General features: G+C 25.6%; 1 protein-coding gene across 5 annotated transcripts; it reads right to left on the bottom strand.

Moving 5' to 3' along the window:
* Positions 1-1,345: 1,345 nt before the first annotated feature.
* Vps51 (vacuolar protein sorting 51) lies at positions 1,346-17,619 on the bottom strand. 5 transcript variants are annotated; one of them, XM_087406763.1, is made up of 14 exons: positions 17,485-17,613; positions 16,688-17,018; positions 16,357-16,491; positions 16,077-16,298; positions 15,342-15,931; positions 14,863-15,076; positions 14,284-14,508; positions 13,217-13,551; positions 12,851-13,028; positions 11,537-11,649; positions 10,338-11,345; positions 6,998-8,187; positions 4,461-4,539; positions 1,346-3,280 (listed from the first exon to the last, which is right to left on the bottom strand). In XM_087406763.1, exons 2-11 carry the CDS (start codon positions 16,766-16,768, stop codon positions 11,237-11,239), a joined length of 2,202 nt encoding a protein of 733 aa, XP_087262889.1. In that variant the 5' UTR covers positions 16,769-17,018; positions 17,485-17,613; the 3' UTR covers positions 1,346-3,280; positions 4,461-4,539; positions 6,998-8,187; positions 10,338-11,236. The 5 variants fall into 5 exon arrangements, with proteins under 5 accessions (XP_087262889.1, XP_087262879.1, XP_087262871.1 ...); XM_087406753.1 differs by lacking the exon at positions 4,461-4,539 and having other exon boundaries at positions 1,346-2,802; positions 3,077-3,280; XM_087406745.1 differs by lacking the exon at positions 4,461-4,539.
* Between the last annotated feature and the right edge of the window lie 30 nt (positions 17,620-17,649).

The following is a 17,649-nucleotide window of genomic DNA, read 5'->3' as shown; positions in this document are numbered from 1 at the left end:
CCATTTTTTTATAATTTAATTGTATGCAATTTTATATAATTTTATATAACTATATACCCAATAAAAAACGAGAATGGATTAAAATGGATTAAAATTTTTTTCTACCCGAATGCGTATTTATATATATATATATATATATATATATATATATATATATATAATAGCGAATACTTTTTTTGGGATTTAATTGAATTCAATTGGATTCAATTAGATTCAATTGGATACAATTGGATTGAAAAACTGTATTTCCTATTCAAAATTTTGAATTGAACAGTATTCACAATGCACAGAAAAAGCTAATATTATTTTTAATTTAAATTGAAAGGCATAGAGATATGCTCCATGCAATTCCTATAAATGAATAAAAATGCATTCAAGATTGAAAAACGTTCATTTTAACATTCGTGAATCAATATTTCTGAACATCTGAATCCATTTCAATCCATTCTCGTTTGCTGGGTAACTATATATAATTATATATATGAAATATTTTTTCCCGGCCCGTAAGTACGATTTCTGTTTTTGAGATAAATATGTATTAAGATATCTTTGATCTTAAGAAAGAAATAGAAGAAAAAGGTTTATAAGTAAATGCAGAAAGTAAATGTATTAATCGAGCGATTTTCTCATGTATATTTTTATTATTATTAAAAATAGTAACATAATTTTTTATCACAATTTGATGAGTTGAACATTCAATTATCAATTTTACGATTTAAAGAAAATTATGTCATATAATTAATTCTGATAGCAAAGCCTGCGAAGACAGATTTTGAACAGAGCCTGTTACCAATTTCTGATTGTAGAAAGGCACCAAATTGTATACAGAATTTGTATTATCTGACATTGTCAGCAAATTAATATGAAATATAATAAAGTTGTTAGACATACTATGCCAGCAGATTGGTAGCAGAAACAAAACAAAGTCTTGTATAACCTGATGGCAGATTGAGAGCAGATTGAGAGCAGAATCTGATTCGAGCAGATTCTGCTCAGTTTCTGCCATCAATTTGCTGGTATAGCCTGTCAACAGATCCTTTTCGACAAATCCGTAGCCAAATGCGGACACAGATGGCTATGGTTTTGTTAGTCAAACTTTGATGAGTATGCTGCTAATTTGGTCCCAAATTGCTAACATTTTGCTACCAGGGTAATATATGTGTCTATAATTTTTTACTTATGATATATTATATATATGTATATATACAAACATATATATATATGTATATAAAATATATAATATATAATATATAATGTATATATAATATACATATAATGTATATAATTGTTTTACATTAAATATTTATCATAATAAATATCATATAATAAAATAAAGGAACAAATGTATGTGTGTATATATATATATATATTATAAATTAATATTTATCATACATTTTATATACTACAATAATTAAATTAAAATATAATCTTATATACTACAATAATTAAATATTTTATACATTTATATACATATAACATACATACACATATAAATCTAATTATTTTTAATCATTATACATATATCTTAAATATAATCGTTAGACTATTGTCATAACTTTTATTATTACTATAATTATTATCGTTATTATATAATATTACAAAGGATATTTAAAAAATAAGGGAAATAAATCATTATATAATATTACAAAGGATATTTAAAAAATAAGGGAAATAAATCATTTTCATTAAAAATACGTTCTACAATATTTTTGAAATAATATGAAACAACAAAACAAAAGTATCCAAATCTTCTGTTGCTTCTTAGATCATGAATTAAAGTTGACAAGCGTCCCGACCCGTTGATAAGCACTTGAGCAGCAGGAGATACGGTAATGTCTCATACAGCCTAATCACTCCTGCGGCACTAGTACTTAGGAACAGGACAGGACTTAATTTTTCCTTTTCCATTGAAGCTTCAAAGAGATCAGTTATTCTGCAAATAAAATATATAGCATAACGTAAAAATATAATAAAAAATAAAATTGAAAAAATAAATATTTATTTATCATTACATAATTTTTAATTATGAATGATTAAAGAAAAGATTAATATTATCTTCCTCAAATTCAAAGAAATCCTTTAGGAATTATTATTCACTACTTTCTGTAAACAAAATACACATATCATAAATATTATATTATAAAATATAAAAATAAAATAATAAAATATAAAATTCGTAAAAAATTGAAAAAATAAATATTTATTTATCGTTACACAATTTTTAATTATGAATGATTAAAGAAAAAATTAATATTATCTTCCTCAAATTCAAAGAAATCCTTTAGGAATTGTTATTCACTACTTTCTGTAAACAAAATACACATATCATAAATATTATATTATAAAATATAAAAATAAAACAGTAAAACATAAAATTAGTAATCTGTAGAACTTAATAAAGAATAGGGCAAATCAGTTGAGCTACTTTTTCTATAAAATTTTTATGTACATATACAATATTATGTATGAAACATATATTATATATGAAATGTTCTATCATTACATCTATCACTAATCGTTTATACGATAATAACGGAGGAAAACTCTATAAGTTATTTTGTGCAATAATAAAAAGAAAACCATGTGTCGTACAAGTCATGTGTAAATTACTGAGTTCCTCCGCCAATTATCTAATCTCACCGGGTATTACCGGCAATATGGACTTATTAGGATTAATTAAGATTCTCTCTCTCTCTCTCTCTCTCTTTCTCTCTCTCTCCTCCCTTCATTCTTAGATTGGTTTGTTTTTTTCTTTCTCTTCTCCTTTTCTTTTATTACATGTATATATGCGCTACCTATCTCCTAGACAAAAAAAGAAAAAAAGAGAAAAAAAAAGAAAGATTATTACTTTTTGTTATGTATGAATTAAATATTATAAAATTTAACTATAAAAAAATTTTAAATAATTTCTATCACAAAATGTATATAAATGTTAAATAATATTACAAATTAATATAGTAATAAATAATATTTTAAAAGTAAAAATTATAAAAATATAATTGTAAAATTTATAAATTTACGGTAAAAATTATATTGTAAATAATTGTAAAATTACGTTGAAAAATTTTTTTCTCACCACATCTTCCCTGAAGGAAAGTCTGCAAAATTATTTAAAAACTTGTCAGCAATTATTAATCAGCTGGACACCCGGTATACAGTGATGATGCAACGGCAGACGTACTCTATTAAAACAGCCTCGAGAAATCATTAAAGTCGCCCACTGTATTCTCCTTTCCCTCCCAACTTCTTCCTTTCTTTCACTATCATTCTCTCATAATTACTGGAATATATTCAAATTTTCTTGTTTAGTTTTGTATAAACTTTTATATTATTAAAAATAATATAATATAATAATTATTTTTATCGAATAATACGTAAATATAGTAACGTATATCTTAACAAAATAAAATTATATAAAATTATATTATTATTTTATTATTTAATTATATAAGATAAGGTATGATTTTTGTATAGATTTAATATTAAATATATATTTTATACATTATAGATTATTTAAAGTAATTTAAGTATTATGTGGTCTTATATATATATATATAGAATATATATATATATATATATATATGTTCAAAAAAATTATAAGTACACATGTTCAGTTATTTTCAAATACTCGGACATCTTATAACGCAATACAATGCAGTAAAATTAAGTCAAAGCACATATTATTACAAAGATGAAAGATTAAAGAAATGAGAGTACAACTGAATCTTTGATTTCGCTGCGTGTTTGGCGAATGTGTTTCTCTTTTCTCAAACGTCCTATTCATCATTCATAGTCTAGAAATTGCTCGAGTATCAAGATTGCATAAGATGTAATAATATGAAAATGTAAAATATATAAATTAAGAAATAATTGTGCTTTATATAAAAATAACTAAATATAAAGTAACTAAAAATAAATAAATAATTATTAATAACGATATTCTGCCCATAAAACGAGATAGATATCGACAGAAAAATTTTGTATTTATATATAACTATAATTGCACGATAAAATAATTATAATTAATAGCTTTATTTTTGTAGTTATTATATATTGCTATAACGTTATAAGTAATAATAATTTATACTGGTATCAATTATCAATATACTGCAAACAAGTATATAGTTGATACTGAAAATGATTATAAATTACAGTTAATATAATTAAATTATATAGTAATTGCAATCATTTTCTTCTCTCAATATAGATACTATATGTGATGCCTCATTTAATTGACATGAAAAAATATGCATAAAAATTAATATATGGATATTTATAATAATAATCTTTTGCATGTACGCGCGATAAGAACATTCTAATAAAATTTCTCAAATAAATAAAGTTTTATATATGTATGTATATATATATATATATTGTGTGTGTGTGTGTGTACATAATAGACGTATAAATAAAAACATCAATAAATAAAAGCAATTTATGCTGTGCTGTTTATTACATACTTTTTAATGTCGCTCGGATTAAGTTTTAATCATTCGCTAAAGAGGATTAAAGACCGTCGTTGCAGATTCAGCTTAACATCTACATACCAATGTATACATAGATTATAATATAATAATTGTATCACCTCCGAAAAAGAATAAAGAATTGAAAATATAAGCAAACAGAATATTAAAAAATGCTAAATTTTCTTATTTTTATTGAAATTTTATTTTATACCTCATTATTTAACTTTATTCGATTTAATTTTAACCACAATATATAATTTTAATATTTAGAAACGTAATATTGTTTTATTCATTTTTTGTTTAATTTTTTTATTCGATAAAGACTTTTAAATTCGCTGCAATTTATTTGATAATTAATGATATACTCTCTAAATAAAACAGCTAACTGTTTTAGTATTGATGGTTATAAAGATTAAAAAACAAGAGACAAAGAAACTTGTCGTGAGATAAAACAAGAAAGAATAGAAGGGTTGAAGTTATCAATTAACGTCAATTTCTGCTAATGTCGGTGGCTTCTCTCGATGTTCATCAAGCCTTCTCTTTCCCCTTAATTTGAAAATGACTACTTACTACGAGAATATGAGTATTGACATTTAAACATATTCGAAAGATAACAATGACGTAAAAAAGAAAATAAAATACATAATTAGATAGAATAGAATAATGATAATAATAACGATATGATGCTAAAAGAAAAAAAGGAAACAATTTTTATGTTTGTTAATTATATATATAATAATTAATTAATTATATACATAATAGTTTAAACTTATAAAGTCTTCTAATTCTTTCGATTTCTTAATTAATTTCTAAGCTGTAAAATTGTATTATTTATAATAAATACTTTTACATTTCTAAATTTTTCAACCTATTTATTCTTTCTTCAAAATATTGTTACTAACATAATTAAATTAATTTTTAGTATTTTGATGCAAAATTGATTACTTAATGAATTACAAAACAAATAGTTTAAAAAATAATGAATGTGTGTGTGTAATAGTAATCATTTTATATTAATAGTGACATTCTTTATTAGAATAAAATTCGAATAAAATTATTTAATCTTATAATTTATTTAATTTACTAAGTAATGTTATTAATAATAAATATTACAAAGACGTTAATAATAATTTGGAAAATAAAAAATGCAAATTTATTTGTTGCACTCAAAAATACAACAAATTAATAATATTATGTAATTTATTCAATTAACGCAACATTAACAATTAGAAAGAAATTACCAAGTGTCATGCAACTGATTTCATTGATTGAATCTAAGTAAACATAAAAAAAAATTTGTATATTAATAGCTACTTCTCAAATTGCTTTCTCACTGAACATATTATTGGTATTTCAACTCTAGTTATATCTTTCTTCTCTTATCCTATACTCTATATTATCGTGTGTGCGAGGTGAAGAAGTCATCATGATAAAGAGCGAAGACCCATGAAGAGAGCAAAGCATATTATATTTTCAGAATAAGAAAATATATCTTCTAATTTCAATGTACTTGAAATTGAAGATTAACAAGAAATATAATATTTTAAAATCTTTTCAAATAATTAAATTTAGCAATTTATTTAGTATAATGAAAAGTTAATTAATTAAGAAAAAGTTAAAGCTCAACTACAAATAAAAAGTTATAAAAAATTAATTAAAAATTAAAAAAAGTATTTTAGGTTATAAAATTTAAAAGTTCAAAGTGCTTAAAACAATATAAAAAAATAACATTAATAATAATTCTAAAGAATCTAATAATAAGAAAGAAAAAAATATATTTTCAAGAATATTAATTTAAATTCTAAATAGAAAAAAATTAGCGTTCAAATTCAATTAACAATTGCTTTACACATATTTTAACAATTCTTGCATTCTTGTCGAGACAATCGCAGGAAATCGAAAGTAACCTTTAACCCTTCAGCACATCGTGCACGTAAGCAACTAATTTTATGTAGTAACACAATTTTTTTTATTCAGAGACGATATGCATATATCTATTAGATATTTTTATTAATAATCTCTAATAAAATTTTTGTCAGTCTTCCACTATTTTAATATTTTTTATACACACGTATGGATATATGCATATATATATATATATATATATATATGCACATATATATTGCGCGCGCGCGCACGCGCGCACCACACACACACGCACGCACGCACGCACGCACACACGCACACACGCACACACGCACACACGCACACACGCACACACGCATAGATGCATATAAATAAAATTTTAACAGATAATATAGATATATGTGTATAGCACAATTAATTATGATTTTCTGAAGATTAATTTTAATAGAGGAACAAAGATATTTGAATATCATAGATATGAGCAAATTATTAACAAAAAGTTTAAAAAAAAAAATCCAATTTAGAAAATATATAAATAGACGGAGGACTTTATGATATTGGACACAAGGAAGTAATTAAATTCTGTATAAATATACTAATTTTTTAAGTAAAAAACTATCAAGAGTCTTTTATTATTACAAACTAAAGTAAACCAACTCGCGTACATTCTTCACTTCGTTTCACTAAATGTGCTGAATCGCAGCTTTATTCTCGCGCGTGTTTTACAGTTCTACGTGAACAGAATAAAAAAAACTTCACTGACGAAGCACGCAGTGACTGAGCGTCGTGCTGGCCGTGCACGCTTGATGAGCTTGATATAGTGGTGCACGCACACAGCACAATTTGCAACAACACGCACAGCACAGCGACGCGACGATGACTGAACGCTAAGTGCCGTTGATTGGCTTGATATAGTAGGGCGCGCGAGCGCGCGGCGCAATTGGCTCCGCTGTGCGCGCGGGAAATGATTGGTCAATTTAATCCTAGAATGCGCGCCGCATTAAGCATTCAAACGGCGTTCAGTGCCTATTAACCAACTGCTTGGTGACGAGAAAAGAGACATCCATAGCTACCGTTATTTTCTGACAGTATTTTCTATTATCTTTTGATTAATTAATCGTTAGGACCTTTTCTCTCTGACAACAAAAATAATAAATTTTTGATTTTTGAATAAAATGATAAGAAAAACTTCTTTCTTTTTTCTCTCCTTCTTTCTCATAATGCATAATCTACAAAATGAAATGGAATAATACAAGTGAATAGAAGTAAACAAGGAATAAAAGTAATAGGAATGTACAATGAACAAAAACAGGAATAATATAAAAGTAAGTCATATATTTCAATTTTTGGTAATCATTAATTTCATAAATATGATTATATTTTAAATTATATAAATATGACTATATTTTAAATTTATATAAATTAATTATTATTATTTTATTTAATTTAAATTATAAAATTTAATTTAATTTTTTATAAAATATATGTATATTAAAACCGTATATATATATATATATTTTTTTTTTATTTTAAATTCCTAAACATTTTTTTAATGCTAGTTACGCCACTGTCTTTTCCCCTACTTCCGTGGCTTCATCGTCGATCACTCCATGCTGCCATTTTTTTCTCTCCCACTCGTTCTGAGTCAATTTACCAATTGAAATCAGTGTCGGTCGCGGCACTGAATAGTCCGCCAACCGACGGCGAATGATCTTGTCCCTCCTTTCCCCTTCATCTATCTAGAGGGGAACTGTTATCAAACTATTCACCGGTCCAGTAAGGCCCTCATTCAAATTCCGCGACGAGATTACTTGCGTTCTCGTCGCGAATTAAATCCCACATATAGATTGTCAAGCTAAAATAAAAAGAAGACATGAAAAATTCAAGAAGTTTAATTGAAGAATTCGAAGAAAAAGAATAAATTAAAAATTATGGGAACCAAAGGAATTAAGGGAAAAAGAATTTTACCTAGAAAATATTTAGTTTTTACTTGTATAATACTTTACTTTCATTCCAGTTTCACGTCGATTGTGCCTACCAGCATGTAAAGTAATTGTGTCGAAGTGAATTTTTGAAATCATCACCTACGGCACTACTACTTAGTATGCAAATAAGCTGGTGAATTAAAAATGTTCTTTTCTAATTAATTTATATTTCTTTTAAACTTCATCATATATTAATTATCTTCAAATATTTATATAGGAAAAATTAAATGTATATCAGAAATTGATATTATTACGTATATAATTTACAGGCATTGATAGATGCATACATTTACAGAGAATATCGAAATTGATACTATTCTATTTTTTGTCATTAAAGTATCTACTAATTACATTTTTCAAAAAGGTACTAATGAATGTATGTTTAACAGACGTGAAAAGGATAGTTAGAGTTGTGAACGCACCAACGAGCGTTCTAATGGTGCTTCGCCCATTGTTACGGTCACAAATCGAAATATCCTTATTGCTATTTCTGTATGTATATTAATATGTATATTATTTTTTAAGAGTCTGAAACAAAATTAGCATATAATATTAGTATATGCCATACGTCTTTAAAGAAAAAATTTATATACGTACGTATGCAAAACGTTATGTAAGTGTGTATTTGTGTATGTTGTGTGTTTAAACATAGTTTTGTGCACGCCCGTACACATATGCTAATGTGACATAAAAAATTTACCACATAATAACGTTCTCAAATGAACACTCCGAAATTTACGTCGTAGAAAAACATATGTAAAATTAAAATTTTCAATATCATGAAATCTAGAAATTAACAGACAATTATATGCAAATTTTATCTTTAAAAAAATTGTGTACGAAAACTTTTATATTACGCTTATACTATGTACTTTGAAACGCTATAACGATTTTATGACGACCGTGACTTTCCCATGCGGGTCTATTTTAAGTACCAAAGTGAAGCAATGTTAGTACTACACAATGCCGATTACTTGCTTTATTTCCTTTTCATTTGTCATCTTTTGATTAGACATATGAATGTATTAATCATGTATAAAAAAGAAATCAATTTCGAGAAATTGCTAAAGAAAAGCCGAAAATAAAATGACTATTCTCCAAGTAGGACGCTGTATATCTAAAATAAATTTTTAATAAAATTTATTTTCAAGAATATTGTGTTCTAATATGTGTATGTAATATATTATATATTATATTAAATACTTTACGCAGATGATTTATGAATTGTAAACTTATTCCAGCCTTTGAAAACGAACTCTTCACATAACTATCAATTCACTTTGACACGTCGTAGCTAGAAGTACGATTGGTATCTATATGTAGCAGCAGCTTCAGATGGAATGCCACGAGAAATTGCCAACAAGTTACACATGCACAGGTGTTTCTTGAGATATCACGTGTGTCTGCTGCCATATGTTTGTTGTCTCTCTATCTTTGAGATCATTTTATATTCGAGATCTCTCTTCAATGCATCTCAAATTAATTTCATATTTTTTCTATTTGAAAAACATAAAAAATGTGTTATTAAATTTTTTCTATTATATATATTTTATGATCTCAAAAATTTGCTGAACATTGGTTAACTGATATTTTATTTTATTATAATTTAATAATAATTTGATATACATAAAGATCGATAACATAAAGCAAAAAGGAATATTCTGTAATTAGAAAAATATGAAATTAAATTTATTTGAAATGCATTGAGAATTAAAAGATCTTGAAAATAAAATGATATCAAAGATAGAGATAAATTTTTAATTTAATTGATTTTAATTTAAATTATTCTAATTTTTTAAACGTGAATGAAATTAAAAATATATAGAATATTTTGTAGACACTATTGCATTAAGTGTCCTCTTCTTTAAGATTAGAATGATAATTAATGTAAAGTACTCAGTTCTTTGTAAAAGAATTCAGAATCAAATTTTACAGTCACAGTTTGCCGAAAGCGTTTCAGGGGAGCGAGTGTTATTAAATTGGATAGAATGCCATGCGTGGGCTCAGGCCGGATACTCACCGAATGAATCTCATCCCAAGAGAGAGGAAGTCCGAATTAAGTCGAGAGATAGCTACTGCCAAGGGGTTATAACCAACAAGTTCTCTTTGGTATCCTATACAAACGATAAACTTATTGCGACTCCATTTGTCTCTTAATTGATCGATAATATTCTGATGAATTAGGGTATTGTAAAGAAATTGTAATAGTATTAAATTGTGCTATAATATAAAAGATTTAAAATAGGAAATTAAAATAAAAAATAAATAAAATGATAAAAGTGATTATAACATAGATAAAATCAAAAACTAAAAAACAAGCAAAATAAAAATATAAGAAAAAAATTTTAAAAATGTATTACATGATATTATATGAAATATAATTTTTATTTTTATTCAAAATATATATAATGTAAAAAAATATTTAAAATATAAATTTTTCAAAAAAAGCACTTAAAAATGTGAAGAGAACTCGGTAAAAAGATTTGAAATGTAATAATAAATTCAGATTTATTAAAATCATCTGACTCTGTCTGCGTTTCTTATATCATATATTGCTTCCAATAGCTTTATACTTTTAATAAGATATATGTATATATGAATATATATAGGTAGGAATAATCAGAATCAATTTCACAACATGATAGAAAAGGATGAAAGGAAGAGTTTGAGGATTTTTTTTATAAGAGATTATATATTATAATAAATAAAACAGTGTGTATTAATTATTGTGTATAATTTAATCCTAATCCTTAACTATTACTTTTATAATTTTATATATATTGCATAATACATATTTAAATATTGCAGCTATTATAATTATCATTTCAAGACATTTTTACAAATTACATATTGCATATATTACCATGACATATTATTTCTATGTATGACTGTACAAGATAATTTATTAACGTTCATAATTCAACCTTTTTCGCAAATAATGTCCACTACGCTGGGCTCCATCAAAACAGGATCCAGACATCTATGGACTGCACTACCTAAAATCTCGTCTAGCAAAAAGTGAACCACACTACAAATAATAATAATAAATATAAGTAAATATATATATACATGTATATATACATATACATACACACAAATCATTATAAAAATTATTAATATTTACTTTATATTTATTTTAATTAAAAATTATTAATTATTAATTATTATAAAGTATTTTATAAAATTAAATTTATAAAATTAAATCGAAATCTTTCTTACTTTTCATCTGACACGAATCGCCATAAATAAAGTTGTAAATAATGAGTATCCACTTGGATTTGTTGTAAACCATATTTGCTGAACGTTCGCAATCTCACGCATTCAAGGAAAGTCTGTATATACAAATTAAACAGAAAATATTAAAGAAACTTGATAATCATATGGTGCTGTAACTTCATATAATTTTTTCATACAACAAAATAATTCTTTTTTTTATATAATACATTTTAAAATCCTATTATAAAAAATTACTATTATATTAAAAAATAATTATTAATAATTTAATTTTTTATTCAATTAGATGTAAGCATGACAGAAGCATGAAACATATTGCGTAGTGAACGATGGCAGAGTTGGAAGGATGAATCAACTTCATAAAGTGGATAATGGTCGTGCTATTTTGTCATTGCGACTACTCTGCACCTGAGCGATTATTAAGCCAGTACAATGCCTGCTAGAAGTATTATTTCGCACAAATTTTTATTCCTATATATACTAGAAAATCATTTTTAAAAAATAATAAATATTACAAAAAAATACAATTTAATTAATACTGATCTCATTAATAATAAATGATATAAAATAACAATTAAAAATTGAACTATAATATATAAATACAATACAATTGCATTATATTAAGCAAAAGCAATAAATCGCTCGTTATCTTACTTAGCAATACATAAAAATATTTAAAATGACTACTTGTGAGCAAAATTATAAAAATGTAAAAACGCTATATTTTTTCACAATTACCATATTGATTACTGTTTCGACTTCATAGAATCTTTTTCAAAATCTACATAGAATTTAAATCATGTTTAACAGAATTAAATAATACTTATAATCGCCAAATAATAAACTACCGTTAAGAGACCAAAAAAGTTAGATCTTTCTTCATATTTCATTTACTCTGTGCGAGAAGGGTCTTGATGAATATCTTCAAACAGAGAAATCTCAAAACTTTCTTGTTGATGAATCCTCCATCAATAATATTTTATTGTTTGACGACTAAAGTTTTGAAATTTCTCTGTTGATCTCTTAACAGTAATTTATCGTTTGGCAATTATATGTTCATTTAATTCTGTATCATTTAATTCTGTTAAAGATTTAAATTCTATGTAGATTTTGAAAAAGACTGTAAAGTCGAAACGTTGATCAATATTATAATTGTGAGAAAATATATAGCATTAAGCATTTTTAAATCCTTATAATTTTACTCATACAAGTAGTCGTTTTTAATATTTTTATTTATATTAGATATATTAAAAGATTATTTTATAATTATTATTATTATAAAAATATTATTAATATCACCTTCAAACTTATTTTGATGATCCCTGTTAGAATAGATGCCTTGTTGAATTGTACAGAAGAGAATATTTCAATTCGTTCAGAGAACAATTTATGGATATTTGTCACTAGAGAAGAATCGATGTGACTAGGTGTATAAGATGACCAATTTGATCTATAATGTTGTCTAGATATGCTAACACTAGAACAAATTTTTATTATGTACTCTGGTTTCAATGATCAAAAAATAATAAATTTCAAAATAGATGATTTAAATATCAGAGATTCCAAAAATTTATATAATCATATTTTATATTAACATTTTTCAGTTAACATTTACATGACAACTAGATATTAAATAAAAAAATTATTTAAGTGAAAATCTTTTACCTGTGAGTCTTTCTACTACTGTCGCTACTTCTATCGACCTGACCATCATTATCTTCGTATAAAGTGGCAACTTGTACATCAATGGCAGTTACATCTTCGACAACTCTCTTCATAACAGCTCTCACGGTTCTAGGTTCAATCGTGTGTAACCAATCCCTGGTCTCTACGGATTTTCTCAGCATTTGGGATACTGTCAATCCCTGAATTCGTACATAGTGATTTAATAAATTCTGAGCAGCTTTTTGAAAACTATCACACATTTCTGATCCGGGAGTTATGATATTTTCTGAAGATGCATATTGATCAATACTGAAAAGATCGTCGATAGTCGTAAGCTGCAAAATATAAATAAAATTATTAGATATTATACAGAGTGTCATTAAAATAGCATCACTACAATAGCACCACTCATTCTGAGCAGATAAAGTGGATTAAACTGAGTCGAAAAGTCTTCTACCATTTTGCGATTTTCGCAATGATTTCGAAATTAACGAGATATTAATTATTAAAAATCGCTAAATATTGATCAATAATTTTTTACTCAAATACTATCAACTTTACAGAAAAACAGTAAGAAACAAAAATGATTTATTTTCTTCTTATAAAGTTCTGAGAGTTTTTTTCAGAATTTTTTCAGAATTTTTTAATATTGTATTTTCTCATGGTGGTAAAAATAAGAAAATGCAGTACTAAAAAGTTGATAAAAAATTCTGAGAAAATTCTTAAAATTCTATGAAAAGAAAATTAATTTTTGTTTCTTGCAATTTTTCTGTAAAGTTGTAGTATTTAAGTAAAAAAAATATTGAAAAACAATATTTAGCGAATTTTAGTAATTAATATCTCGTTAACCATTGCGAAAATCGCAAAATGGTAGAGGATTATTCGACTCAGTTTAGTCCACTCTATCTGTTCAGAGTGGATGATGCCGTGTTTTAATAACTCTACACATACATACACATCTACTTGTACATCTTAATTTATTCATAATAGTTTGTTTATTATTGATAAACAATTGATGCGATCATGATTAATTAAAACATTTTTTAAATCTTTTTATTTTTGAATACCAGATAACGGACGTTGCTCTCCTTGTACTCGATACACATTTTGCTGAGCAGAAGTAATAGGGTAGGTGGAAATTTAGGTACATCGGATCCGTTGCAAAATCCAGCTACTGTAGCTGTAAGATGATGTAAAAAACCGATTACTAATCCTTCTCTAACTTCATCCACACAGAAACTTTGCAAAAATTGGGTTTTCAAACTGAATGACAAGTCTGGCTGTAAAAATACCTGGAACAATTATAACCAACTTAAGTTTCCATTGTTCATATTTACTATTATTAGAAAAACAGAAGATCCAATATAATTATCAAAGAAAGAAGAAAAAAGATTTTAAATGATAAAATCACAGAAGAAATTATATCACAGAATAGAAAATAAAATATAATTAAAAATTAAATTACATTAAATCAGAAAATATTAATGACATAATTAATCTTAAGAACTATATTAAATTAAATAATACGAAGTTCTTGCATCATGTTTACGTAAACATTATTAATAAATTTTAAATTTCAATCAGAAATTAAAAAATTTAAGAAAAACCTAAAATATTGAATAAAGAATTAAGTTAGAAGTACAAACCAATAAATCCTGTAAAACTCCTTTAATTTTTTCTATAGTAGGCATAATAAGCATAGCTTGAAGTTCCGCTAATCCTCCATCACCATCCTGTGTGACCTTAGTAGCTAAAGTTTGTCTTACTTTAACTAAAATCTCACTCAAGTGTTGCTTCAGATTATGCAAATGATTGCGACATTGTTTTCGGCCAGCATTTAAAACAAGATCAGTACCAATTCTGCAATATTATATTAACTTATTATATTGGGTCATCTAAAAAGTATCCGCGGTTTTTTGTCACTAGATGGTGTTGATGATCAACCCATCTAGTGACCAAAAACCGCGGATACTTTTTAGATGACCCAATATTTATAGTCTATCATGTGTGTGTGTGTGTGTGTGTGTGTGTGTGTGTAAGCGCGCGTGTGTGCGTGCGTATGTGTTTATACAGATATTCTAAATTATTTATATATTTTATTTAATATGTATCTATTTTCCTTCACCTAGTAAAATCTGTCTCCTTGGACAACATATTCATCGCTTGTAATCTACGATGAAATCTATCAAGAGCTCTCACTAAAATTGCTGTATCTGCTACATCTTCTACTCTTTTGCTCATCAAATCAAAATATTTTTTCATATTGCTCAAAATAAACTTATTCAAATGATCCATAGCTTTTATTTCAAAATCATCAACTAAATCGTCTTCCAATGATCGATTTATGAACATATCATTGTAGGAAGTCACAATTAGACATAAATCACTAAGAAATCCTGAAGAAGCCATATCTACGAACTCTATAATGTCATTTTCGCACATATCTTTCAAAATATCTAATTGTTCTGTTAATCTTTCTTCAGCATGTATCAAGAATTCAGTGCATAATGAATCAGCTGGTTCCTTTAATTGTAGCAAAAGATCTATATTTTCGGCTAAAGCTTTAGCAGAAGCATCTCTCTTATGAAATTGTAACCTGAGTTTAGATTTTAATTCTTCCAAAATATCCTCACAGTCTTTTTGGATGCCTTGGAAGGATGGCATGTTGCTATATTGATTTAAAACTCTTTGCGCATGAACATAATCTTGAACTGCCTGAAAAACAACAATTTATTATCTATAATTTAAAAATTATCTATAATTTAAGAGAGAGAAAATTTACATAAAAGACTTTATATTATTGTTACATTATATATTATATATATATATATATATTCATATATAAAAATATAATGTATACTTCTGCATATTTTTCTTCGTTTATTTTATCCTTAAGATTGCCAGGTAGCTTGAAAAGAAATTGCAATTTTTTCAATAAAGTGTGTACAGAAGAAAGTTTAGCAATTTGTTGTCTTGTTCCATGTAAAGTTGAAGAGATCTGCTCTGAAAAAGAAGTGATGCTTTCCATATTCTGTGCTAAAAGATCCATGTTGTCCTCCATTTCTTTGAAATCAGTTTTCATCTAAAATATATTTAAAAAATTAAAGACAAATCTAATAATTTCTCAAAAGCTGATTTACCTTGCGTATAGTATCAGTAGCAGATATGAACTTATTATAATTTTCATATACCAAAGTCTGCATATCTGAATGTAATGCTTGAGTATTTTTTAGAATCTCTGCTTCGTGATCCATAATTTGTTTTAATGTGCATTCCTGATAAATAATTCAAAGAAAAGTGTAAACAGCATTTTGTTTTATTATATAAAATATAAGATATCTTCTTTTAAAATATGTATAATATTTTTATTTTAGAAAAAATAAGAAAGTAATGAATAAAAAGTAATGAATAAAATAAAACTTTTAAAACTAAACTCATAAAACTTTTCTCTTACCTTTAAAATCAACTTACCTTTAATAACTTTTGAAAATACATGTCAGAATTGAAATGTTGTCCATTAATATCATAAGTATTATTAGTATTCTCTGTCATATTTTGCCAATCTTCCTCTTTGATAAATAAATTTTACTTAATTCTTGACTTCTTAAATCTCTGATTTGTCAGATTTTTAGATATAAAAAAAAACAATATCGATAAAATAAATTAACTTTATTGAATCGAATCAAAGAGTTTTTTTTGTATACGTAAACTATTTTAAATTTATGTTTGAAAAGATGAAAATTACATATTACAAAAACCGATATGCTGTGTAAGTACATACAAATTCTTCAGTTTTCTGAAACTTGAAATTTATATATATATATATAAATTGTTTTTCTCTTTCCCTTTCTTTAATTCATATGAAGCATTACTTTTAAAGTCTCTGATATGTTATCTATTTTTTGTAATACGAAGCATTTAAATATATTACAGATAAAACCTAACAAAGCTTGATTCTTTGAATTGGAGATTGAATACATACATAAAGGATTTATTTGTAATCTCTCTGCATAACAATTTATAATTGTAATGGAATCAAAAAGGACGTTCAAAAAATCCATTTAGGATATTTTTCTTCAAAAAGCTAATATCTTTGAGAAAAGATATATAATATCATATAAATCAATTACTATATATATGCAATTACTGTATAGTGCTTTGCTATTGCCATGGCACAATTTTTTTAATGAATATTTTTGTTACTATACTGTATATTTATTTCCCAAGTAACAATATTAATTTTATTATTTATATGCATATATACTTACATATATTCTTCACTCTCTTATATTATTTTATCTTGCGGTAATGCATTAACAAGTGTTGGCAGCTATCAAATTGTAATGTTTGTAATGTTTGTAGGTTAACTCTAGATTATTCCACTAGTCTACTATTTCAATCTCCAGATGCTGCGCAAAGAAGCATAACCCTAC

Source organism: Acromyrmex echinatior, chromosome 1, assembly GCF_024713525.1.
Source record: "Acromyrmex echinatior isolate Ae372 chromosome 1, ASM2471352v2, whole genome shotgun sequence".
NCBI classification, from domain to species: Eukaryota; Metazoa; Arthropoda; class Insecta; order Hymenoptera; family Formicidae; genus Acromyrmex; species Acromyrmex echinatior.
The sequence above is the reverse complement of the archived record's forward strand: the minus strand, read 5'-3'. Positions and strand labels throughout refer to the sequence as shown.

Excerpts from the sequence above, each read along its gene's own strand:
- Vps51 (XM_087406766.1), bottom strand. The coding sequence starts at position 16,768 with ATGACAGAGAATACTAATAATACTTATGATATTAATGGACAACATTTC. Across the intron at positions 16,492-16,687 it reads ATTTTCAAAAGTTATTAAAG|GAATGCACATTAAAACAAAT; the intron begins GTAAGTTGATTT and ends ATTATTTATCAG. Across the intron at positions 13,029-13,216 it reads AGTAGTAGAAAGACTCACAG|TGTTAGCATATCTAGACAAC; the intron begins GTAAAAGATTTT and ends AATTTGTTCTAG.